General features: G+C 52.3%; 5 protein-coding genes across 5 annotated transcripts; 2 read left to right on the top strand and 3 right to left on the bottom strand.

Moving 5' to 3' along the window:
* Positions 1-749: 749 nt before the first annotated feature.
* On the top strand, positions 750-1,944 carry ACET3X_008870 (uncharacterized protein; the record flags this gene model as incomplete). Its single annotated transcript, XM_069455718.1, has 3 exons — positions 750-1,276; positions 1,336-1,723; positions 1,894-1,944. The coding sequence occupies 3 exons, from the start codon at positions 750-752 to the stop codon at positions 1,942-1,944; spliced, it is 966 nt and encodes a 321-aa protein (XP_069302947.1).
* Positions 1,945-3,501: 1,557 nt separating this feature from the next.
* Positions 3,502-5,946, top strand: ACET3X_008869 (uncharacterized protein). The gene has a single exon (XM_069455717.1). The coding sequence runs from the start codon at positions 4,048-4,050 to the stop codon at positions 5,773-5,775; it is 1,728 nt and encodes a 575-aa protein (XP_069302946.1). The 5' UTR covers positions 3,502-4,047; the 3' UTR covers positions 5,776-5,946.
* A 1,653-nt stretch (positions 5,947-7,599) lies between these two features.
* ACET3X_008868 (uncharacterized protein) lies at positions 7,600-9,651 on the bottom strand. The gene is made up of 6 exons (XM_069455716.1): positions 9,282-9,651; positions 9,196-9,232; positions 9,051-9,142; positions 8,913-8,997; positions 8,187-8,858; positions 7,600-8,111 (listed from the first exon to the last, which is right to left on the bottom strand). Exons 1-6 carry the CDS (start codon positions 9,552-9,554, stop codon positions 7,687-7,689), a joined length of 1,584 nt encoding a protein of 527 aa, XP_069302945.1. The 5' UTR covers positions 9,555-9,651; the 3' UTR covers positions 7,600-7,686.
* A 1,786-nt stretch (positions 9,652-11,437) lies between these two features.
* On the bottom strand, positions 11,438-12,741 carry ACET3X_008867 (uncharacterized protein). Its single transcript, XM_069455715.1, has 3 exons — positions 12,557-12,741; positions 12,226-12,292; positions 11,438-12,034 (listed from the first exon to the last, which is right to left on the bottom strand). The coding sequence occupies exons 1-3, from the start codon at positions 12,621-12,623 to the stop codon at positions 11,569-11,571; spliced, it is 600 nt and encodes a 199-aa protein (XP_069302944.1). The 5' UTR covers positions 12,624-12,741; the 3' UTR covers positions 11,438-11,568.
* Positions 12,742-13,753: 1,012 nt separating this feature from the next.
* Positions 13,754-16,553, bottom strand: ACET3X_008866 (uncharacterized protein; the record flags this gene model as incomplete). The annotated part of the gene is made up of 4 exons (XM_069455714.1): positions 13,754-13,777; positions 13,832-15,667; positions 15,733-16,177; positions 16,264-16,553. 4 exons carry the CDS (start codon positions 16,551-16,553, stop codon positions 13,754-13,756), a joined length of 2,595 nt encoding a protein of 864 aa, XP_069302943.1.
* Positions 16,554-18,293: the final 1,740 nt, after the last annotated feature.

Raw genomic sequence — 18,293 nt, 5'->3', positions numbered from 1 at the left:
CCCCTGGTTCAGGGTAGGAGGGCATAAAGACCCGCGGCTGTTTACATATGCAGCATCCGTCACCACGAATTTACACTTTAGCCCCCGAACCCAACACAATGTTTCGTCCGGTACAGTATGCCATGTCGGCCAATTTCGTTGAGGCCAACGCATGTTCAAATCTTCTTGGCTTGTCGATATCAACTCCAAATAAGAGCCATCAGTTCAATTAATGGCACTTCACAGAAACACAAATGCAGTCATGGTCACCGAGAACCCCAAGACTCTCAACCAAGTCCTTGGAGACTACCCGTATGGTTTTACTGAGTTCGCTTCGCGACGTTGAAGACGTTGATTTACCGCTATACACACCCAACGCATAAACAAGATCTCAACACCCGGCTCACCCGACAGGATCCAGCCAACCCCGGAAGAAGACTGTTTCTTCCCCTCACCAATATCTTGGGATACAGCAAAACTCGGCGCATGTTAGCGATTTGCGCGAGAACATACGAGCTACATCCACCGGTAAAAATGCCCCATGGGGTACTGGCACCACATTGTACGACCCACCGGGTATATCGTCAATACTAGCGATGAACTACACATTGCTTCTTAAAGCTAAGCTTTAGAGATGATCCGACCCACTGGGTACCAATGATCTTGTGGCGTTCAAGACGAAATGTAGATACTTAAGCTGAGGTTACGATCGATCTATATAATCCCAGCTCACTCAACCACCCCTTCCAATACTAGAAGAAGGTTGAGCGATGTTGTTCAAGCTCCTAGTAGTGACAGCTGCATTGGCAAGCAAAGCCATCGCTCACCCTCTATCCTGCAACAGCTCTGCCCCCAAGCCATGGGGTTTCTTTACTAACAACACCATCTACCAAACCTCGGGCAACGAGGGCATAACCTATCCACGTTACACGGAGCTTCAAGACGGAACCATCATCGCTACAGCGTCCCTCTCCGGCCACAACCCAAACTACTTCCCCATATTTGAGTCCAAAGATGGCGGCGCATCCTGGGAGCACGTTTCCGATCTCCACGACACAGTCAACGGCTGGGGATTCAGTGCGCAGCCCGCGCTGACAGAATTGACAGAACCAATGGCCGGATACGAAGCTGGTACTGTTCTAGGGAGCGGAAACAGCTGGAGCAACAACGGGACAAGGATCGATCTCTATGCTAGCAGAGACGGTGCGCGGACGTGGGAGTTTGTAAGCCATATTGCTGAAGGCGGGAGGCCGAATACTACAAACGGCGCGACACCAATCTGGGAGCCTTATCTCCTGTGAGTACCACAATCCATATCTACTTACCTAGGCCGACTGTTGCTGATACGGAACCCAGACAGTACCAAGGCCAACTAGTAGCCTACTACTCCGACCAACGCGACCCCCTACACGGCCAAAAACTCGCCCACCAAACCTCCACCGACCTCAAAACCTGGGGCCCAGTCGTAAACGACGTCGCCTACGAAGACTACCTCGCCCGCCCAGGCATGACAGTCGTAGCCTTTATCCCCCCTCTCAACCAATGGATCCTCGTCCACGAACTGCCCATCGGAAACTCATCTTCCTACGGCTCCAACTACCCCGTCTACTACGTCATGGCCGACAGTCCACTAAACTTCCGCAATAGCATCGGCAGACCCATCGTCATCAACAACAGCACAGTGCCGAATGCGAGTCCGTATGTAGTCTGGAGCCCGCTCGGTGGGCCCAACGGTACGATTATAGTTAGTGATGCGGATCGACGGCAGGTGTATACTAATTCTGCGGGTGGTGCGGTGGATAAGTGGGAGGAACATGGTACGCCGGCTGGTGCGGTGTATAGTCGGGCTATTCAGGTGTTTAAGGAGAGGCCGAATCATTTGATGATTTATGGGGGGGAGACGTATGATGATAGGGGGAAGGGGGTGTATACGCCGTTTTCAGCGACGGTGGTGAGGCTGGATGAGGTGCTCAAGGCGTCGGCGGTGGAGTGAGAGGTGGCATTTGGTTGGTTGGTGGGTGGTCTTGTGCGGAATAATATACTCGACCCACTGCTGGAACTATGTATCCAGTATCATGTCGACGTATAGTCTCGACAGCTAGGACGTTTGGAATCTCCTTGAGTACATGGACCAGTGGCATGTCGGAATAGCTTCCACCATACTATGGATGGAACTGAAATATTCAAGAAGAAAGACATTGTATGAAAGTGACAGAATGAGATTGAGCATTGTGATCTTCTTCTGTCCATGTATCAACTTGTAGTGTTCCCAGGGGTCTGGAACCGTGGGTCTTGTGGAGCAAGATGCTGTCGGTGGCGACCGCGTGCTGTGACCCAGGTGACTTTGCCTGAATTATGCAATAACGAACGAATTGAAGAATTCAAGACTGATCTGGAGGTCGGGCTGCATGATACTGTAGAACGGTACTACGCAAAACTTAGGTATGTTGTTCCGGGTGGGACATTGTCCGATTCCGATGATAATAGTGACAGTGAGTACTCGGAGTTGACAGCCACGAAGCATACGATGCAAGAGAGGAATGCGAATACATCATGCTGAAAAGAACCAGAGAAGTGTAGCAGGTTTTGTGCTATGCGAATCAAGCCACAACATGGGATTCTTCTTGCTCGAGTCAGGATATGATCCACCGCAGCTACTCGACCAGTCACACCGCTTTCGCACATACACGATGTAGTTCGTGAGGCTCCGTGTGGAGTTGTGATATGAACATATTCAGCTAATGGCTTGGCTGGAGTCTTATAGTAGCGTATTGGATCGGAGCTCTAGAATATCGGAGGCAGTCGCGTGGTCCGATGTGGGCGCTATGATGTTGTAGGATTTAGCGACGTGGTCCACCTCCGACCTCACGATCGGTCTGCGCTGATATGATGTTTGCCCAGGTAATCACAAGCCCCAATTGCAATTCGCAATGGAAACGAGGGGTAATAGTGTTACTCGGGAGTAAACACCAACATAAAGCCGCTCGGCACAACAAGACCTGCTAAGCATACTCTCCCGCAAGTGCTTGATGGTGTTAGAAGTCGCCGCCGGTTCTGCCCGAGGCGGCCCCCAACCCGCGTGTGAGCACCCCGGGTCTCCTCCAAGATCCACCCAACAGTAAGATCTAGAGAGCCTGGAGAATGGGGGAGCACGAGGCTGGAGCGGAACATGTCGGACGGCGTACTTTAGTAAGGTATGCTCCCTCTGCACTACCTCACCGGGTCGTCCGAATACAGTATGAGCGCCGAATGAACCAGTTGCCCGATGGCGATGGGGATTGGCTTTTCACATCATGCCAACCCATGCCTCCGGTTCCGATGGGACGCATGGACTTTCTCGTCTTGGAATTTTGCAACTTGCGCCGTTTCTTGACACATCACGAGGCCTCTCGACGTCATGGCGCGCAGAGTTTGGTATTGGTTGGGCGTTCGAGGAGCTGGTAGCCGGGCACACCAGAACTGGTCGCGAACGTTGAGCCATGCGCCTCTTCCGCACCTTCCGCAATGCTTGTCTTCATGTCGAACTTGGCGTTCTTAAGATCAGCATCTGCGATGTCTTGTTGGGGTATTGAAAGACTTTCTCGATACGAATACACGCGCAACCTTCCACACTTGACCGGAGAGTATCTCGGGGAGAATATTGGATCCAACCGCAGAGCCGCATGTGGGCCACTAGAAGCTTCTTTGCAGCCAAGCTCCACCAAGACGGTCGGTCCTTTGCTTGTTTTTCTCCACCCGCCTTGACTCTTCCTGGGCGGCCCATGATAAGTCTGCAACAACCGGTTATGCACTGGTGCGTACTACCCCGGCATTGCGATCCGCGAAAGACAAAAATTTTGCCGCGTTCGTGCCATGGAGACTCCACGCGTACGTCACGTCACATAATGGCGGGATGAGGAGCGCCATGGGGAGGCTCTCCATGGGCATGGGTCGTCTCCACTGGGGTTTATAAAGAGCGGAGATTCATCCCCTGGTGAGGGGTTGTGAGATACCAGCCTTTTGCTGCAGACCTTCTCCCTCTACCTTTCTCTATCCTTTCTGCTGGTCTCTTGCTGATCACTGCCCACCATGGACGAGAAAGACACCAAGGTCGTTGAGATGCACGACACGTCGTCGCCGCAACAGCCAATGCAAAACGAAAAGTTTGATAACATCGCGGTCGCCCCTACACCAGACTACTCCGCACCCAAGGCCAAGACCGAACAACTCGAAGACGCAAGGGGATGGGAATCCGAGAATCTGATTCAGGATCTCGAGAAGGAATTGGAGCAAGCCAACTACAAGAAGGGCTTCTTGGATATCGAGTTCAAGAACCCCAAGCATTTCACATGGATGATTGTCGCGTTCGCATCTATGGGAGGCCTGCTTTCTGGCTTGGACCAGTCGCTCATCTCTGGTGCTAACCTCACACTTCCCGACGACCTCAACCTTACTGCTCAACAAAACTCACTCGTCAACTCTGGTATGCCGCTAGGAGCTGTTGCCGGTGCCTTCCTCATTTCACCATGCAACGAATACTTCGGTCGCCGCTGGGCCATCCTCATCTCTTGTATCCTCTACACTATCGGTGGTGCGCTCGAAGCTGGAGCCATGAACTACGGCATGATCGTTGCTGCTCGTGTCATCCTCGGTGCTGGTGTTGGTCTTGAAGGCGGTACTGTCCCCGTCTACGTCGCCGAAACTGTCGAGAGCAGACTCCGTGGTAACCTTGTCTCACTCTACCAATTCAACATTGCCCTCGGAGAAGTTCTTGGCTACGCCGTTGCAGCCATGTTCATCACTGTACCGGGTAACTGGCGCTACATTCTTGGTTCCTCGCTCGTCTTCTCCACCATCATGGGTATCGGTATCCTCTTCATGCCTGAGTCTCCTAGGTACCTTATGCACAAGGGCAAGCCTCTGGAGGCGTTCAAGGTCTGGAAACGCATTCGAGGCACTGCTACACATGAGGCCCGCGAGGAGTTCTTCGTCATGAAGGTCAGCACTGAGATGGAGGAAGCCGAAGTGGCTGCTGGGCGCACAAACCGCTTCCCATGGATGGACTTCTTCACCAAACCGCGTGCTCGCCGTGCCATCATTTACGCCAACATCATGATCTTCTTGGGACAGTTCACGGGTATCAACGCCATCATGTACTACATGTCGGTGTTGATGAACCAAATCGGTTTCGACAAGATTACCGCCAACTACATGGCGCTTGTAGGAGGTGGTTCTCTTCTCCTCGGTACAATTCCTGCCATATTCCTCATGGAAACCTGTGGCCGTCGTTTCTGGGCCATTGCCATGTTGCCGGGTTTCCTCGTCGGCCTCGTCCTTGTTGGTGTGTCATACCAGATCGAATCTCTGCAAGGCACCCTCGGTACCTACTTTACCGGTCTCATCCTTTACGAACTGTTCTTTGGTTCCTATGCCGCACTAACCTGGGTCATTCCCTCTGAGGTTTACCCAACCTACCTCCGTTCCTACGGAATGACTACCTCCACCGGATGGCTCTTCCTGTCTTCTTTCATCGTCACCTACAACTTTACCGAGATGCAAAACACCTTCACCAAGACCGGTCTTTCGCTCGGTTTCTATGGTGGTATCGCTGTACTGGGCTGGTTCTACCAGATCTTCTTCATGCCTGAAACCAAGGATTTGACACTCGAGGAAATTGACCAGTTGTTCCAGCAGCCTACCCGACAGCTCGTTGCACAGAACGCGAAGAGCTCGTGGCAGGTTACTAAGGACTTGTGCCACTTCAGGTTCAAGAAGGTGTTCATTGATAACAACAGGAGGGGTAGACGCGAGGAGTAGGGAAGACGGAGAGTCAGTACGAATTTTTTTGAGTTGCTGTCTGCATTCTGTACTGCAGGCAGATCTCCACTATGATGAATGCTCGACTTATGAGCCCATGATGCATGGCGAAACATGGACGGAGGATATGATAATTACTATATACCCACAATGCACGTTTTGAGTTTGAGATTATTCTTACTATTTGGCATATCTATTCGCGACATGATCATGTGAACTGACTACATGCACACATTTAATACTTTCGTCGAATCTGTGTACGTCTACTCATTCTAAATAATCGTGTATTATGTAGCTATGTTGGATGTCGAGGTTGGCTACATAAACAGGACTTTCTTTTGTCTTGTCTAGACACATTTGATGTTAGTATTTATATTAGCAATCAACGAGCGTACCGATCAAACCCATTGTAAGTGAGAGAAACTACAACCAAACCTAGCATTCTCTGAAAAAGATTCCTCGCACTTGTTTCATTCATGTAATATTTCAAGTGTCAAGTTCTAACGATCGAGCAATCGACATGTCCGTTCGCCCAACCCATGCGCATGCCGTCACTGACAACAAACAACCCACCAGAACCCCATCTAGAAAATTTACAGATGACCGACTCAAGTTGCAAGAGGGGTCTCGATCATCTCCTGAAGCCTGTGAGTAACGTTGAAATTCCTGTCTCAGTCAGACATTCCTAAGACAGTCACAGCGTCTTCACCAGAGCTTAAGACGAGACACAACTCCACACACAATCATCGCATTTTTCTCACCGATGACCAAGGAACAATATCTGCGCAGTCTCATGCCGTGTCTCTACTTTCGTGTACAAAGAGCCGGGATCCGTCATCGTTTCTTGGTATTCATCATCGCGGTCCGCTTCGGTGACCGAAATCCAGTCGCTACAGAATCAGCCCCAGAATTTTATTTCATCACCTTAACGCTCGTTTCTGTCATACGCTCGTTCAGTTCTCTTTGTTGCTCAGACCTACCTAAGTACAATCAGACAAATACATTTTACCGCCCACCCGACCTGTCCAAACATGGACCACTTCATCTCCAATACCACAAGCATGGTACCAGGAACCTTGGTTCCCATTGACGGGCCCTTGGTGACCAACGGTAGCACCTCTTCTACCAACAAAATCCCAGGCTGCGCCATGCTCCTCGGCGTGATGCTTGTGGTGAGTAGCGTATGGCTTTTCGCGGAAGCGGTTATGATCACGGGCTGCGGCAATGGAGATAGAAGTGATGCTAGTCCCAGTGCGTTTTCATACCTCTTTCCAAGGAATCCTGTTATTTTTCATAGTTTTAGACTAAAGAGAAGAAGCTAACATCGCTTTGTTTTGTATCAGGCAAAGTTCCCCAGAAATATCCAGCTACAAGCAAAAACAAAACCAGCGCTACGACTGCTTCCGCAGAGGGAAAGAACACTTTCGATATGTGCGACGTTGCTGACGTGGTCGAAGTTGATGGTTATTAAGTCAATGATATCGCGTAGCTAGACGGTTAGGCTGTAGCACGAATGAGGGTGCCCGAGAATGAAGTGTATTTGATGTGGTGACCACACTTACAAGAAGTTTACAAGAACAGAGATGTTTGGATGGATGTATGGAAAGAGAGCTATACAGACCGAGAGAGGTTCATGATGGGTGGACCAATATAGCAGGCTTCTGCAAGATACTTGGTTAATCTAGGGGCGTTTACAATGAGGGTATGGGATGACAGCATTGAGTATAGGTGCTTAGACGGGAACATCTGCTAGATTGTACCGCGGAGCATCTATTGTATCATGTTGAGCACCAAAGTTGTGTCGAATACCCTAATGTGAAATTCAGTCACAGCGCATTAGGTATAAATTTCTCTAATCATTCATCTAGTCACCCGCTATGAATGGCACAACCTCACGTTGCGTGGAAAAACCTAAATCTGCACCTTCTTGAACGTCAACGTCTTCCCTGGATGCGGTATGCTCTGCCTTCCAATCTCAATATTGGGATGCCTCTCTGTGTCACCATTCGGCATTCCAATATCGTACTCCAGAATCAACCTCGCCAGGATCATCTTGATCTCGTTGGCGGCAAAAAAGCGGCCAGGGCACGCATGACGTCCGTAGCCGAAAGCTAGGTTAGTCTCGTTGGTGGTGACGAATTGGTTACGCGCGATGTCCACTGCCTTGCCGCTGGAACGTAGCTTGTAAGAGCGGAAGCCATCGAATTCGGAGGATGAGGGGTAGAATTCGCTGTCGAGGTAGATGGCTGCGGCGGGGACTTCAATGAGGACACCTGCAGGGATGTGTTGGCCGTTACTGAGAGTTATGCCTTTGAGGGCGCGGCGGCCGAAGGATGCTAGATGGCGGGTTAGTTGCCGTGTTTTCTATCAGGATAATGCGTCCGGAGGAGAGCTGGTAGGGCTTGACTTACTGACGCCAGGAGGGTAAAAGCGTGTAACCTCCTTCATGTAGCTATCGAGCTTCTCCATCTGTTGCAGAGCGCGGGAAGTGATGACTCCACCGTTCTCAGCCATGGCATTGCGGATCTCTTCACGGATAGGCTCGATGTACTCTGGTGTGACGGCAAGTTGGTACAGGATATTCGTGGCGGTCATAGTCGTGGTGTGGATGGCAGCAAAGATGAGCCCGAGTTGGAAATGAGCGATTTGGTCGACTGAGTCTTTACCGTCAGAACGTGTTATCATCCACTGCAGCATATCGTCTGGTGCCTCCCAGTTGGGGTCTTTTGACTTGGCGGTCATCCTCTCCTCTACAATCGGATGCAGGAAGTCGGACAGTTGCTTCTCACGTTTGCGGAGCTGTTGAACTTCTGGGAGACGAGGGGCCATGAAAGGCTTCAGGAATGGACGGAGTTTCTTGCAGGCGGTGACTGCACCCATAAGATCGAGGGTATAGTTGATCGCAAGGTCGAGGTACTCTGGATTCTGGCATAGTTCTGGTCCAACAAAAACACGACCGGAGACCTTTGCGACGACTTCGACGAGTTTCTGGTTGATGTAGACTTCAGTGTAGTCGTCACAAGGAGGCATACAATCTCGAATTGCGGCGTCAACCTCCGCGCAGATGACTGGGTTCAACCGAGCTGACATCATGTTAACTTCACTAACTCGTAGGTATCGTACCTGTCAGAACTTACGTAGCGCAGGGGTGAGGTCAGACTTGATCGAATGAACAGCTGTAGATCCCTCAACCGCTAGTCTAGTGTATTTGACTTCCATGCTCTGTAAGCAATTAGCGTTCTTGTATGGATCATCAACGGCTAACATCTACTTACATTCCTGACAGCTTCAGGAAAGCTGAGGACATCATCAGGGAGTTTTCGTAGTTCTGGAAGTAGGCTCAAAGGTACGACAACGTTGTCTTCGCCTATGGGGATGTGAGTGATGGTTGGTAGCTGCACTCAGGAAAGGTTGACATACCACCCTCTCCATTGATTCTGTATATCGAGTCTTTGAACTAATAGTATTGTAAGCAGAGGTATTCACATATAGCTGGAGTGACTTACCTTGGTGTATCCATCTTGATACATCTTCCTCGCGGACGCAAGGAATGCTTGTCGCTGCTTCTCCCCATCCTGGAGGCCGCTGAGAGTCGGGATACTTCCCAACTGGGCCTTACGTTTAAGCTTCGGAACATATGCGCATATTGCGAAGATGAGTGCAGCTATCGCGACAGTCTGCAGCGTGTGCGTCAACTGTGAGAGATTCAGGAGGTCCATGGCCGTAGGCTCGGGTGTGAAAGGCACAGAAGTATTGACGTTTTCAAGCTTGCTGGCCATCTTTGCGATGAGCGGTCAAGCAGACACTAAATCCGATTTCGACTGCCAACCTTGCTGGTGCTTGGTGTCTGGGACGGGACGGGACGGTGGATGAAATGTGGCCCGCAGAAAGGCGCACCGTGATTGTCCTCCTTTATAACTAACAGTCCCCAATCTACCAGCATCAAGGCCCGTGGCGCGATCTGCATCATACGGCTCATACGGTTCATACGTTAGACACGGTTACTGTCTAGGCCGACTATTTGGCGGTGCTGGCGACGGGGCTGTTAGCCAAAGAGCCGTCACTCTACTGCTAGTGTGTCTCAGGCAAGGGCCTTGCCGATCGCTAGGCCAAGTCCTACCGTTGCGTTTCGGAGTGGTCTCTTGAGTGCAGCACTTGAGATAAACTCGTCGCGTGCCATCCAATTACCGTTCTTGCAATTCGACCGAAGTGCATATAAGGCAGCCTCTAGTGACGCGTGTGTGGTCGCCTCGGAGGAAGCTTTTCCTTGTGGAGAGTCTGTTAGAAAGCTCTGGCGGAAGCATGTCGGCAGTCCTCAAGCGACATGTCATCACGCGTCGTGCGTCCGTGCCGGCGGCAAGAGTATGCAACGCTGCGATGTGTCGTCGCAGTGCACGCCTGAAAATGTTTTTGTGCAATACATCGCGTCGTCGTGAGGTTAAACAGAAGGAGCTGAGACCCTGATGCGGATGGCGCCTCTTCCGCTCCTCGTCCATCTCGGTTAGGCAGATTCCTTTGCGGGGTTTGCTGTACGATCTCACATGGGAAAACCTCCGAACGCACGACTTATCATGTACTCCACAGGCAATTTTCCTTTTTTGCGATCCACCTTCCAGGCGGTTGGCGGTTGTGGCCTGACTTCCTGAGTCGTTAGTTATTGTCCCAGCCAAAGGTTGCAGTATTGAATCCACAGACACAACACCATGCTTGTGGAGCTGGTGTTGCGATGTTCGGTGAGCGAGATCGCGATGCACGACGTCTTCCTCCAATGGCCAATGAAAGCAAACAGTATACGAGCTGTCAGTTGTAGAGCATCCGTGCATACAATAACATTCGACGCGAAACGTCCATCCCCGTTATCTATCGCTCGCTCAACAAGGGCACAGGCCGTTTGAGGGATATCTCCACGCGTCGAGCCAGACGCATGTTCACTCATCACGTAGTTACAAGCGATATGCGCACCGCCATGGTGATGACGAAGTCGCACCACGCAACGACTCCTGATCAATGCAACCCTGTACGATCTTCGCTTCACCGTATTCCGCGTATTCAGTAACGAACTCGATCGATGGATTATCATCACCCATGCCAGCATTAATACAACATTTAGACTATGCGATGCAACAACCATCACGCTGGATCAGCATCCTCCAACCAATGTACTTTGTGCGATGTGTTATTTTCTCAACGTCTCACCACTCATGTGGTGAGATTTCAGCACGGCCTGTACATCCCCCGCAAACTCCAAGCTCTTTTATTACTCCTGATTCCCCCGCTTCGCCAATCGTCCCAGATGTCGTCGTCGGTCCGAAACCCATATTGCGGGTTACTCATTTGAGGCAAGCGGTGTCAATCTGCCGTTAATACAATGCCGAGTGACAGCATCATTGCATGTATTGTATGCTGTGGAACTGTGCAAGCATACGTACCTTTGAGCACTTGAAGTAAAGTGCGCAATACGAGCATAGGCTGACCCTGTTTCGGTGAGATCAGAGTAACTGACAGCCTCTCGAAGCAGCACGACAGGACAGAGCTGTACCTTGATACAATGGCCCCTCTCCCTTTATTGCAAACAATGAATATATGACTGCTTCTAACGCATAAATATGGATCTCATGCTTGCTGTCTGGGAAAGAACGAACGTTTTGTTATATGCTCTGCCCAAGTTGCACTGGGGTTTTCTACCTCATAGTAAGACCGGGTTAGCTATAGCACAAGTCTCTGCCCTTTAAGTGACTTCAGCGCACCTACATAATCAACCAGCACAATCTCCATCAAACAGCACTTCCCCCCTCACAGCGTCTCAGCCAAAACCATCGGCCCCGCAACCTCATCCCTCTTCTCCCTCCCACACAGCATCTCCACAATCGTAAGCGCAAAAAGCAACGCAGTCCCCGGCCCCCGACTCGTAACAACATCCCCATCAACCACGACTCTATCCTCCACATACTCCCAACCCGCCCGCACCACCTCGTCCTTCACACTCGGATGACTAGTAACCTTCGTCTTGCCTCTCCCTGTCCCATCATCTGCCTTGTGCGCAGCCACAAGCGCCGTCGTTGCGGCACAAATAGCTGCAACAGGTTTTTTTTCTTTGCGGAAGTTGTTGATGAGGGTCAGGACTGTGCTGGTTTCGCAAAAGGTTTTTGCACCTGGTGCGCCGCCGGGGAGGATCAGGATGTCGAAGTGCTCGTGTGCTGCAGGGGGCACGGATGAGAGGTCTTGGTAGTCGGATACGATGCGGATGTTGCGTGATAGACTGGTGCGTGATGTTAGTTGCTTGCAGTTACTTCTCGGAGAAGACAGGGGGGAGTGGTAGAAAAGGTTGTGTCGAAGGAAAAGACTATTTGTTACTAAACATAAGATAACGTTCCACGCCATCATTCTCGTGCCCGAATACAGGAGGACAAATTGAGAACGGATGAGAGCAAGGAGAGTGTAGAAACTTACTGTGCATAACTCTCATTCTTAAGGGACACACCAGCAGATTTAACTTCGAAGCCAGCGCGGGTCAGGACTGCAATGCGCGTCAGTACTAATCACCCACATATTCGCTTCTTTTTCCCATCTTTGGAGAACATTTTGATATGAATCTACCCAAGCTCGTGCATGACTGCTGTGAGAGGTGCCAGAGACAGTGTAACAGTCAGGCAGTAGCGCAGTTTCGTTCATGCGAGACCTTGCAACTCAAAGTCTTCGGAAAAAACCCTATTGAACAATGCTCTCGCCCATTTGAGAGGAAATACAGTTTCATGCTATTACAGGGCAGCTGACAACGTACCGTCGTAAGGAGTGACGAATTCAATCTCCTCGGATCCATCTGCAACCAGTATCAGAGCTCTCGGCATATTGTTTGTAATTCGTAAACACTAGAAGATTTTACACACTCTTCAAAGTGCAATGGTTGCAATCAGGTATGCGAAAGTACGTTGATGGTTAAAGAGACAACGTCGAACGCGTTCTCCGCATTTTAGCCAAGTGTGACGTAACTAATGCTGAGGGGCTCGGGAACAGCATTTCGGGACATACTTTTCATAAAACATTTCTAGCACATGCCACTTTACAAAATGTTGGAAAACGACACGTATCAGCTCTCAATGTCCAAATCACTTATGTTTATGCATCACAAACATCAAAAGGCACAACATATACGCAAAAAAAGAGTCATAAAAGATGGCATTCGCTCATCCCCATCCTGGTCCCTCCGAAAATTACGCCAGAACAGTTCAGTCATCAAGGATATCATTGGAAAAAGCACACCCATAGTCTCCGTATATACACGCCTCTTGCCTATGTGCTTTCCTTTGATATATAATCAAAAACGTTTACGAGCGCCCCACCTAGATTCGTCCCAGTGCAGAAGAACTCGGGCGCCAAAAAGCAGAGTCGAACTCGGCATCATGAAAGATGCGTAACCTTCTATGCTTCCTCGCGAGTGTAAAGGATAGACCAAGGAACCCCAGGATTTCTTCTTCTCTTCTCTCGTATCCCTTCTCATAAGCTCATGCAGTCGAAAAAGCAGGGGACCACTCCGAAGAGCGCAGCTGGTACGAGTACCAAAGCATCGCCATTGTCCGGATATTAGAGAGCGGGTTGATGATGCTGAGCGGCTTTCGTCGATGGAGCGCCTGCCTCCTCCATCTCCATTTGCTGGCCGATATCGATTGGAAAAGAAAGCAAATAGGGTATGTCACAAAACAAAAAATCAGAACAGAGGGAAGCCGGACCGCGTCTATCGTTGCAAAGGTAAATCTCGCATCGCGGAAAGGGTTTGAGGTATCAAGGCGGTGAGTACAAAAAGGACAGCAGATAGGTCTAGCATGAACCATGCCCGAGACAGAGGAAACTCCAGACACCAGTTACATCGTGAAAGCAAAACAGACGTAGTGGTCGTTAATAAGCCCGAAAGGGCCCCAAATCAGTTGTTTGGAGTTGGTAGTAGTGGTGGTGGTGAGCAATGTGTGCAGGTGTGCCGAGATCACAAGCTCATGGTTAACCATTCCTGTACAATACTTGTTAGCATGTGACCACTTTTCTTCGGCGCGGAATTACTTACCCATTCAGCAGGACCAGATGACTGTAGGCCTTGGCCCATAGCACCCATCGGAAGGGCACCGAGATTCTGACCTGGGAAAGGGCTGGGACTCGCAATCGCAGTATCCTTCCGGCGCAACGTAGGCGCTCTTCCGTTCGTGTCGTCCGCGTCCGCCATCTCGAGCTCCTGTGACTCGGTTTTACTTGAACCGCGGACACGTCTCGGCGCTACAGGGACACCGCGAGTCTGGGCCAAGTTCACAGAGCTGTTGGACTTGGGTGGACCGGGCGCGATTGGAACTACACCGCTCGGTTTCGAAGATGTCGGTGTGGTGGCATTGGACATGGTCCCAGAAGCTCCACCAGAGCCGGTGGATTTTGGAGACTCGGACTCCGCCGCTTTGTGGGACGTGGGTGTCGTCACTGGAGTATGCGCGATAGAGTTCTTTCGGGACGATTTCTTGGAAGATCGCGTCGATGTCGTGCCTACAGGTGCGTTGCCACTACCCCGATTGCGCTTCTTGATGACATCGGTTTTGAGCGACAAGGGCCGAACAACGCCGTGCAGTTTCAAGAATAGGCCACATGCGTTGCAGAGTGGGTGTCCCTCAGGGTTGCGGCGCCACAAAGGCGTCGTCTGGGTAAAGCAATTGGTGCAGGTTGTGGGGGCACCACCATCGCCTTGCTTTGAGCCACCCGGACTTTGAGGTCGCGATGGGGCTGCCGAATTAAAGCCCGACTCTGGCGGTGAATTGGGCGAGGAAACTAGGCCGTGCATGCCCTGGTGCAGCATTCCAGCAGCATTAGGAGTAGAGCTAGTGCGGGGTATTTTCTGGCGTCGTGGATCGCTCCCTCGATTGCGGATGTCGCTTACAGAGGCAGCGGAGCCATGCGTCCGCCCAAGGCTGCCGCCAGGGCTCCAGTGATCTTGCGGTGAGTGCACCATCTCGGTGCCGCCAATCGTGACCGTCTTGCGTGGGGGCCCGGCCGGGTACCGCGCCTGCATGGGGTTGAACTGATTGGAAAGGTTCGTCTCCCATTGGTAGCCGTTGTTGAAGTCAAGTGACCCGTCCTCCATATGCGAGTAATCTTGGGATGGCATGGTGCGGTCTGCAAACGCGCTGCCTTCGTCATCTTCGGCGTCTGAGTCTGCGCCAAAGGTGAACATGTTCTCCTGACGTCCCATCTGCATCTCGTGCTGCTGGCGCAAGGGCAGATGGTTGTGGAGCACTTGAGACGGATCTACGTGACTCGACTGGCCAAACGACGAGGCTGAGAACGGCAGTGAGGAGCTCGCGCTCGTCACGGGGCTGAAGACGGAGTCGTTGCCGCTAGGGTTGAAGATGAACTGGGGTCGCATGGAAGTCGACAGGTTGGAGGGTCTGTGAGGGCCATATGAGGCGCTGCTGTGCGTGTTGCGGATGTCCATGCCGCTCCTGTCAAAGTACATCTGGTTGTCCTCGGGTATAGGCTGGGGAGTGGAGACGGTGGAGGGAAAAGCGGAGCTGGGTGGAGAGTAGTAGTCGGTGGAGTTGAGCGAGGAGGCCATGGACTGCTGGTTGAACATGTTTGAGCTGAAGGCGTTGTGGCTCATGAGGGGCGAGCCGACGGGCGAGAAGCCCGAGAAGCTCTGCTGGAAGGGCGCTGCCGAGTGTATGACGGGGTCCTGGTCGTGCATGGCGAAGGTGTCTATGGAGAAGGGGACCTGTGCCTGCGAGGCTGGAAAGGTGGGGGGCTGCATGGAGTGGTTGTCGAGCGAGTAGTGGTGCAAGTCTTGCTCGGCCTGGGCGTCGGTGGGTATCATGATACTGTTGACGGGAGGGACCAGAGGAGAGGCTTCAGCACGCCGCTTGGGAGGCTGATAAGAGGTTAGTGAGGGCTCTGTTGGGAATGTGATAGGCGGCGGGAGATAAGGAAACTCACTCGTCGCTCGTCGATGCTGGTCTTGCGGACGTGTCGGGGCACGTAGCCAAATTCATCCTCCTTGTGGACAGCAGGAGGCACTGAAGGGGCGGAAGCGCGGGCGAGGGAGAGATTATGGTCGTTGGCTAGATGCGGCTTTCTTATCGGTATCGCTGGGCCAGATGAATTAAATGGAGCCGCATCCTCATTCGACAATTCGGGCGACAGGCCTGCAGGACTGCCGACCGACGAGGGAAATATAAAATCGTCCAGGTTCATGGCGTCCTGGGGTGAGTTGCTCTGTACCTGTGCCTGTGCCTGTACCTGCGCCTGCTGGTCCTGCGACTTCCTCAACTGCTGGGCAATGCCGCTGGGGGCGGATCTTGGCGGCGGTCTTGCGCTCGAACTGGATGCTGCTGGCGGCGGCGGCGGCATCATTTCGCTGTGTTGCGCATCCGGCGCGGGCCTGTTCAGCAACAGAGGGCAGTTAGCTGGGCTGGTCGTTGAGACGGGCAGCGGTAGCGACGCAAAAGCAAATGGCGAAATGCGTACCCTTTATTGCGATCCATCTCGGCGCGCCGCATGTTCATGGCCATCATTCGCCATGTCAAGTTCTCCATGCGCTCTGCATTGGGCAGCTGCGTCTTTGCTCGCGAATACAGTTTCCAGATTTGCGTGCCTAGCGGGTCGTTCTTCTGCAGCTCCTCTGGCGATTCAACGCTGGGCGTGCCCGCATCGTTGCCAAATGCTGGGAATATAGCGTCCTGGAGCACGCCCCTCTTGCATGTCTCGTCGGCGGCCGACTGTACCTCCATGGCGCCCGCTGCTGTTGCAAAATCCATGGGTTTTTGCAGTCGGGGGTGGTGCCCTCTTTGGTGGGCGGCAGTAATTGTGAGTGTGCCTCTCTCCGTCTCTCAAGGGAAAGGCGATGATGTAGCTGGGTCGGCGCGTGCTCTGAATCGGATGGGCGCACCCCACGTTAGCTGCGGACCTCACTGCAACCACAGCCGAAGTAGGCCCTGAGCGCTGAATACGCAAGAGTACGTAGCCGACGGGTGCGTGCTAGTAATAGTAGTGATAGTAGTAGTAGTAGTAGTAGTAGTAGTCGCTCTGTAAGCTTCCAGAAGCCCGAGTGTGTGTGAGTGAGTGCGTGTGTAGTGTTGGCTCTCTCGCACAGCGACAACGGCCTGGTCACACTGAATAGATATTCAAGTGCCTCTGATGTCGCCCACGGGGAACAAGCCTCGAATTGTCACGCTCCCGGGACCAGTGAGCGGCGCAATAATTGAATTGCAGCGATGCGGGCTCCAGCATGCGACGGGCAGCCGGTGGCACTGGGTGGGTCGTGAGTCGTGACGCTGGGCCTTGGTGAGCAGAATGAGATGCAGTATGTGGAGTGTTCGGCACCCACGCTGCCCCCACCATTCACTCTCGGACACCAATCACACGTGCAGCCAGAGGCCCATCCCTGGGCTATGCCTGGACGTGCAGCCTAGGGTCCGGTTTGGGGCGTTCCCTACCCTCCCAGTGCTCTCGCCCCCTCTCCACAACTGTCGTCAAGTGCGCGATTCAGAAAAGCAATCCTCGCAAGCACACGACACGTCTACCTGACGCGTTTGCCATGCTGGGCCCGCTTGCAATACCACCTCAGATGCGATTGACGGACGGCCGTTTGCCATGCTGGGCCGCACGGGAGAATGCTTGCCTTGCCGCTTAGCATGCACGCCCTTGTTCCTATCGAGACCGCCTGAACCGTGCTGCCAGAGTACTTGGGAACCCCGGACAGAGTCTCGGAGGCCAGAGTATGGGCGGGAAATTTGTCGGACTGCACTCCTCCGGATGGGCACACGAGTACACCACTCACAAGACACATGTCTGAGCTTGGAACACCACATTTCCCTAGGTCCTCGGTGTGTCGATTCGAGAAGGACTAGAAGAACTCCCGTACCAGCTGCACAGCGCTGATCCTGGGACGTCACCGTCTTCAAGACTCGCCAATGTTCCCTCTTGACATGTTCTGCTACTGCACGACTACGACCCACCAACACCAGCCGGCAAAAGCTTACGCGAGACGACCGCCCGCCTCCATTGGCTCCTGTGCATTGCCTACCCGCTCCTTCTGACCGTCTACAGCGTCTAACAACAAGCCGATTTTGTACGCCTACGCTACCTAACGCCAAAGGGGGCGCGCTACCTCGAGTGTCTGATCCGCGCTACTTGTTGTCGATGGACGCAGTGGCTGCCGCTGCAATTTACACCACAAGGAAAGTGTGCCTCGCCGCCCGCCAAACAGAAGCTTGTCACGCGACTGCATATAGCTTATACAGGACGAGTGCTCCCGTGTCTTGTGATTAGCGCCAGAAAGAGAAAAAAAAGGGCTTTCACCGCGTCTACACTTCCTACAACTTCTCCATCGTTTACCCGACTGTGGAGTATGTCATCCGAATGGTGCCGAGAGCAAATAGATTTCGGCACTTCCTTTCCTAGATTTCCCGATAGCCTCACAATTTCAGGGTCTCTGTAACCAGGTCCACAGCTATCGACGGGCTTGTGCGACAACGGATCCACCGCCCATGGCGCCA

The sequence above is a fragment of the Alternaria dauci genome, chromosome 9 (assembly GCF_042100115.1).
Source record: "Alternaria dauci strain A2016 chromosome 9, whole genome shotgun sequence".
Classification (NCBI taxonomy): Eukaryota; Fungi; Ascomycota; class Dothideomycetes; order Pleosporales; family Pleosporaceae; genus Alternaria; species Alternaria dauci.
Note: the sequence above shows the minus strand (reverse complement) of the source record. Positions and strands in the feature narration are given on the sequence as shown.

Excerpts from the sequence above, each read along its gene's own strand:
- ACET3X_008868 (XM_069455716.1), bottom strand. The coding sequence starts at position 9,554 with ATGGCCAGCAAGCTTGAAAACGTCAATACTTCTGTGCCTTTCACACCC. Across the intron at positions 9,233-9,281 it reads ATCAAGATGGATACACCAAG|TTCAAAGACTCGATATACAG; the intron begins GTAAGTCACTCC and ends CAATACTATTAG. Across the intron at positions 8,112-8,186 it reads CTTTTACCCTCCTGGCGTCA|CATCCTTCGGCCGCCGCGCC; the intron begins GTAAGTCAAGCC and ends CCCGCCATCTAG.
- ACET3X_008869 (XM_069455717.1), top strand. The coding sequence starts at position 4,048 with ATGGACGAGAAAGACACCAAGGTCGTTGAGATGCACGACACGTCGTCG.
- ACET3X_008867 (XM_069455715.1), bottom strand. The coding sequence starts at position 12,623 with ATGCCGAGAGCTCTGATACTGGTTGCAGATGGATCCGAGGAGATTGAA. Across the intron at positions 12,293-12,556 it reads ATTCGTCACTCCTTACGACG|TCCTGACCCGCGCTGGCTTC; the intron begins GTACGTTGTCAG and ends CGCGCATTGCAG. Across the intron at positions 12,035-12,225 it reads AAGAATGAGAGTTATGCACA|TCTATCACGCAACATCCGCA; the intron begins GTAAGTTTCTAC and ends ATCACGCACCAG.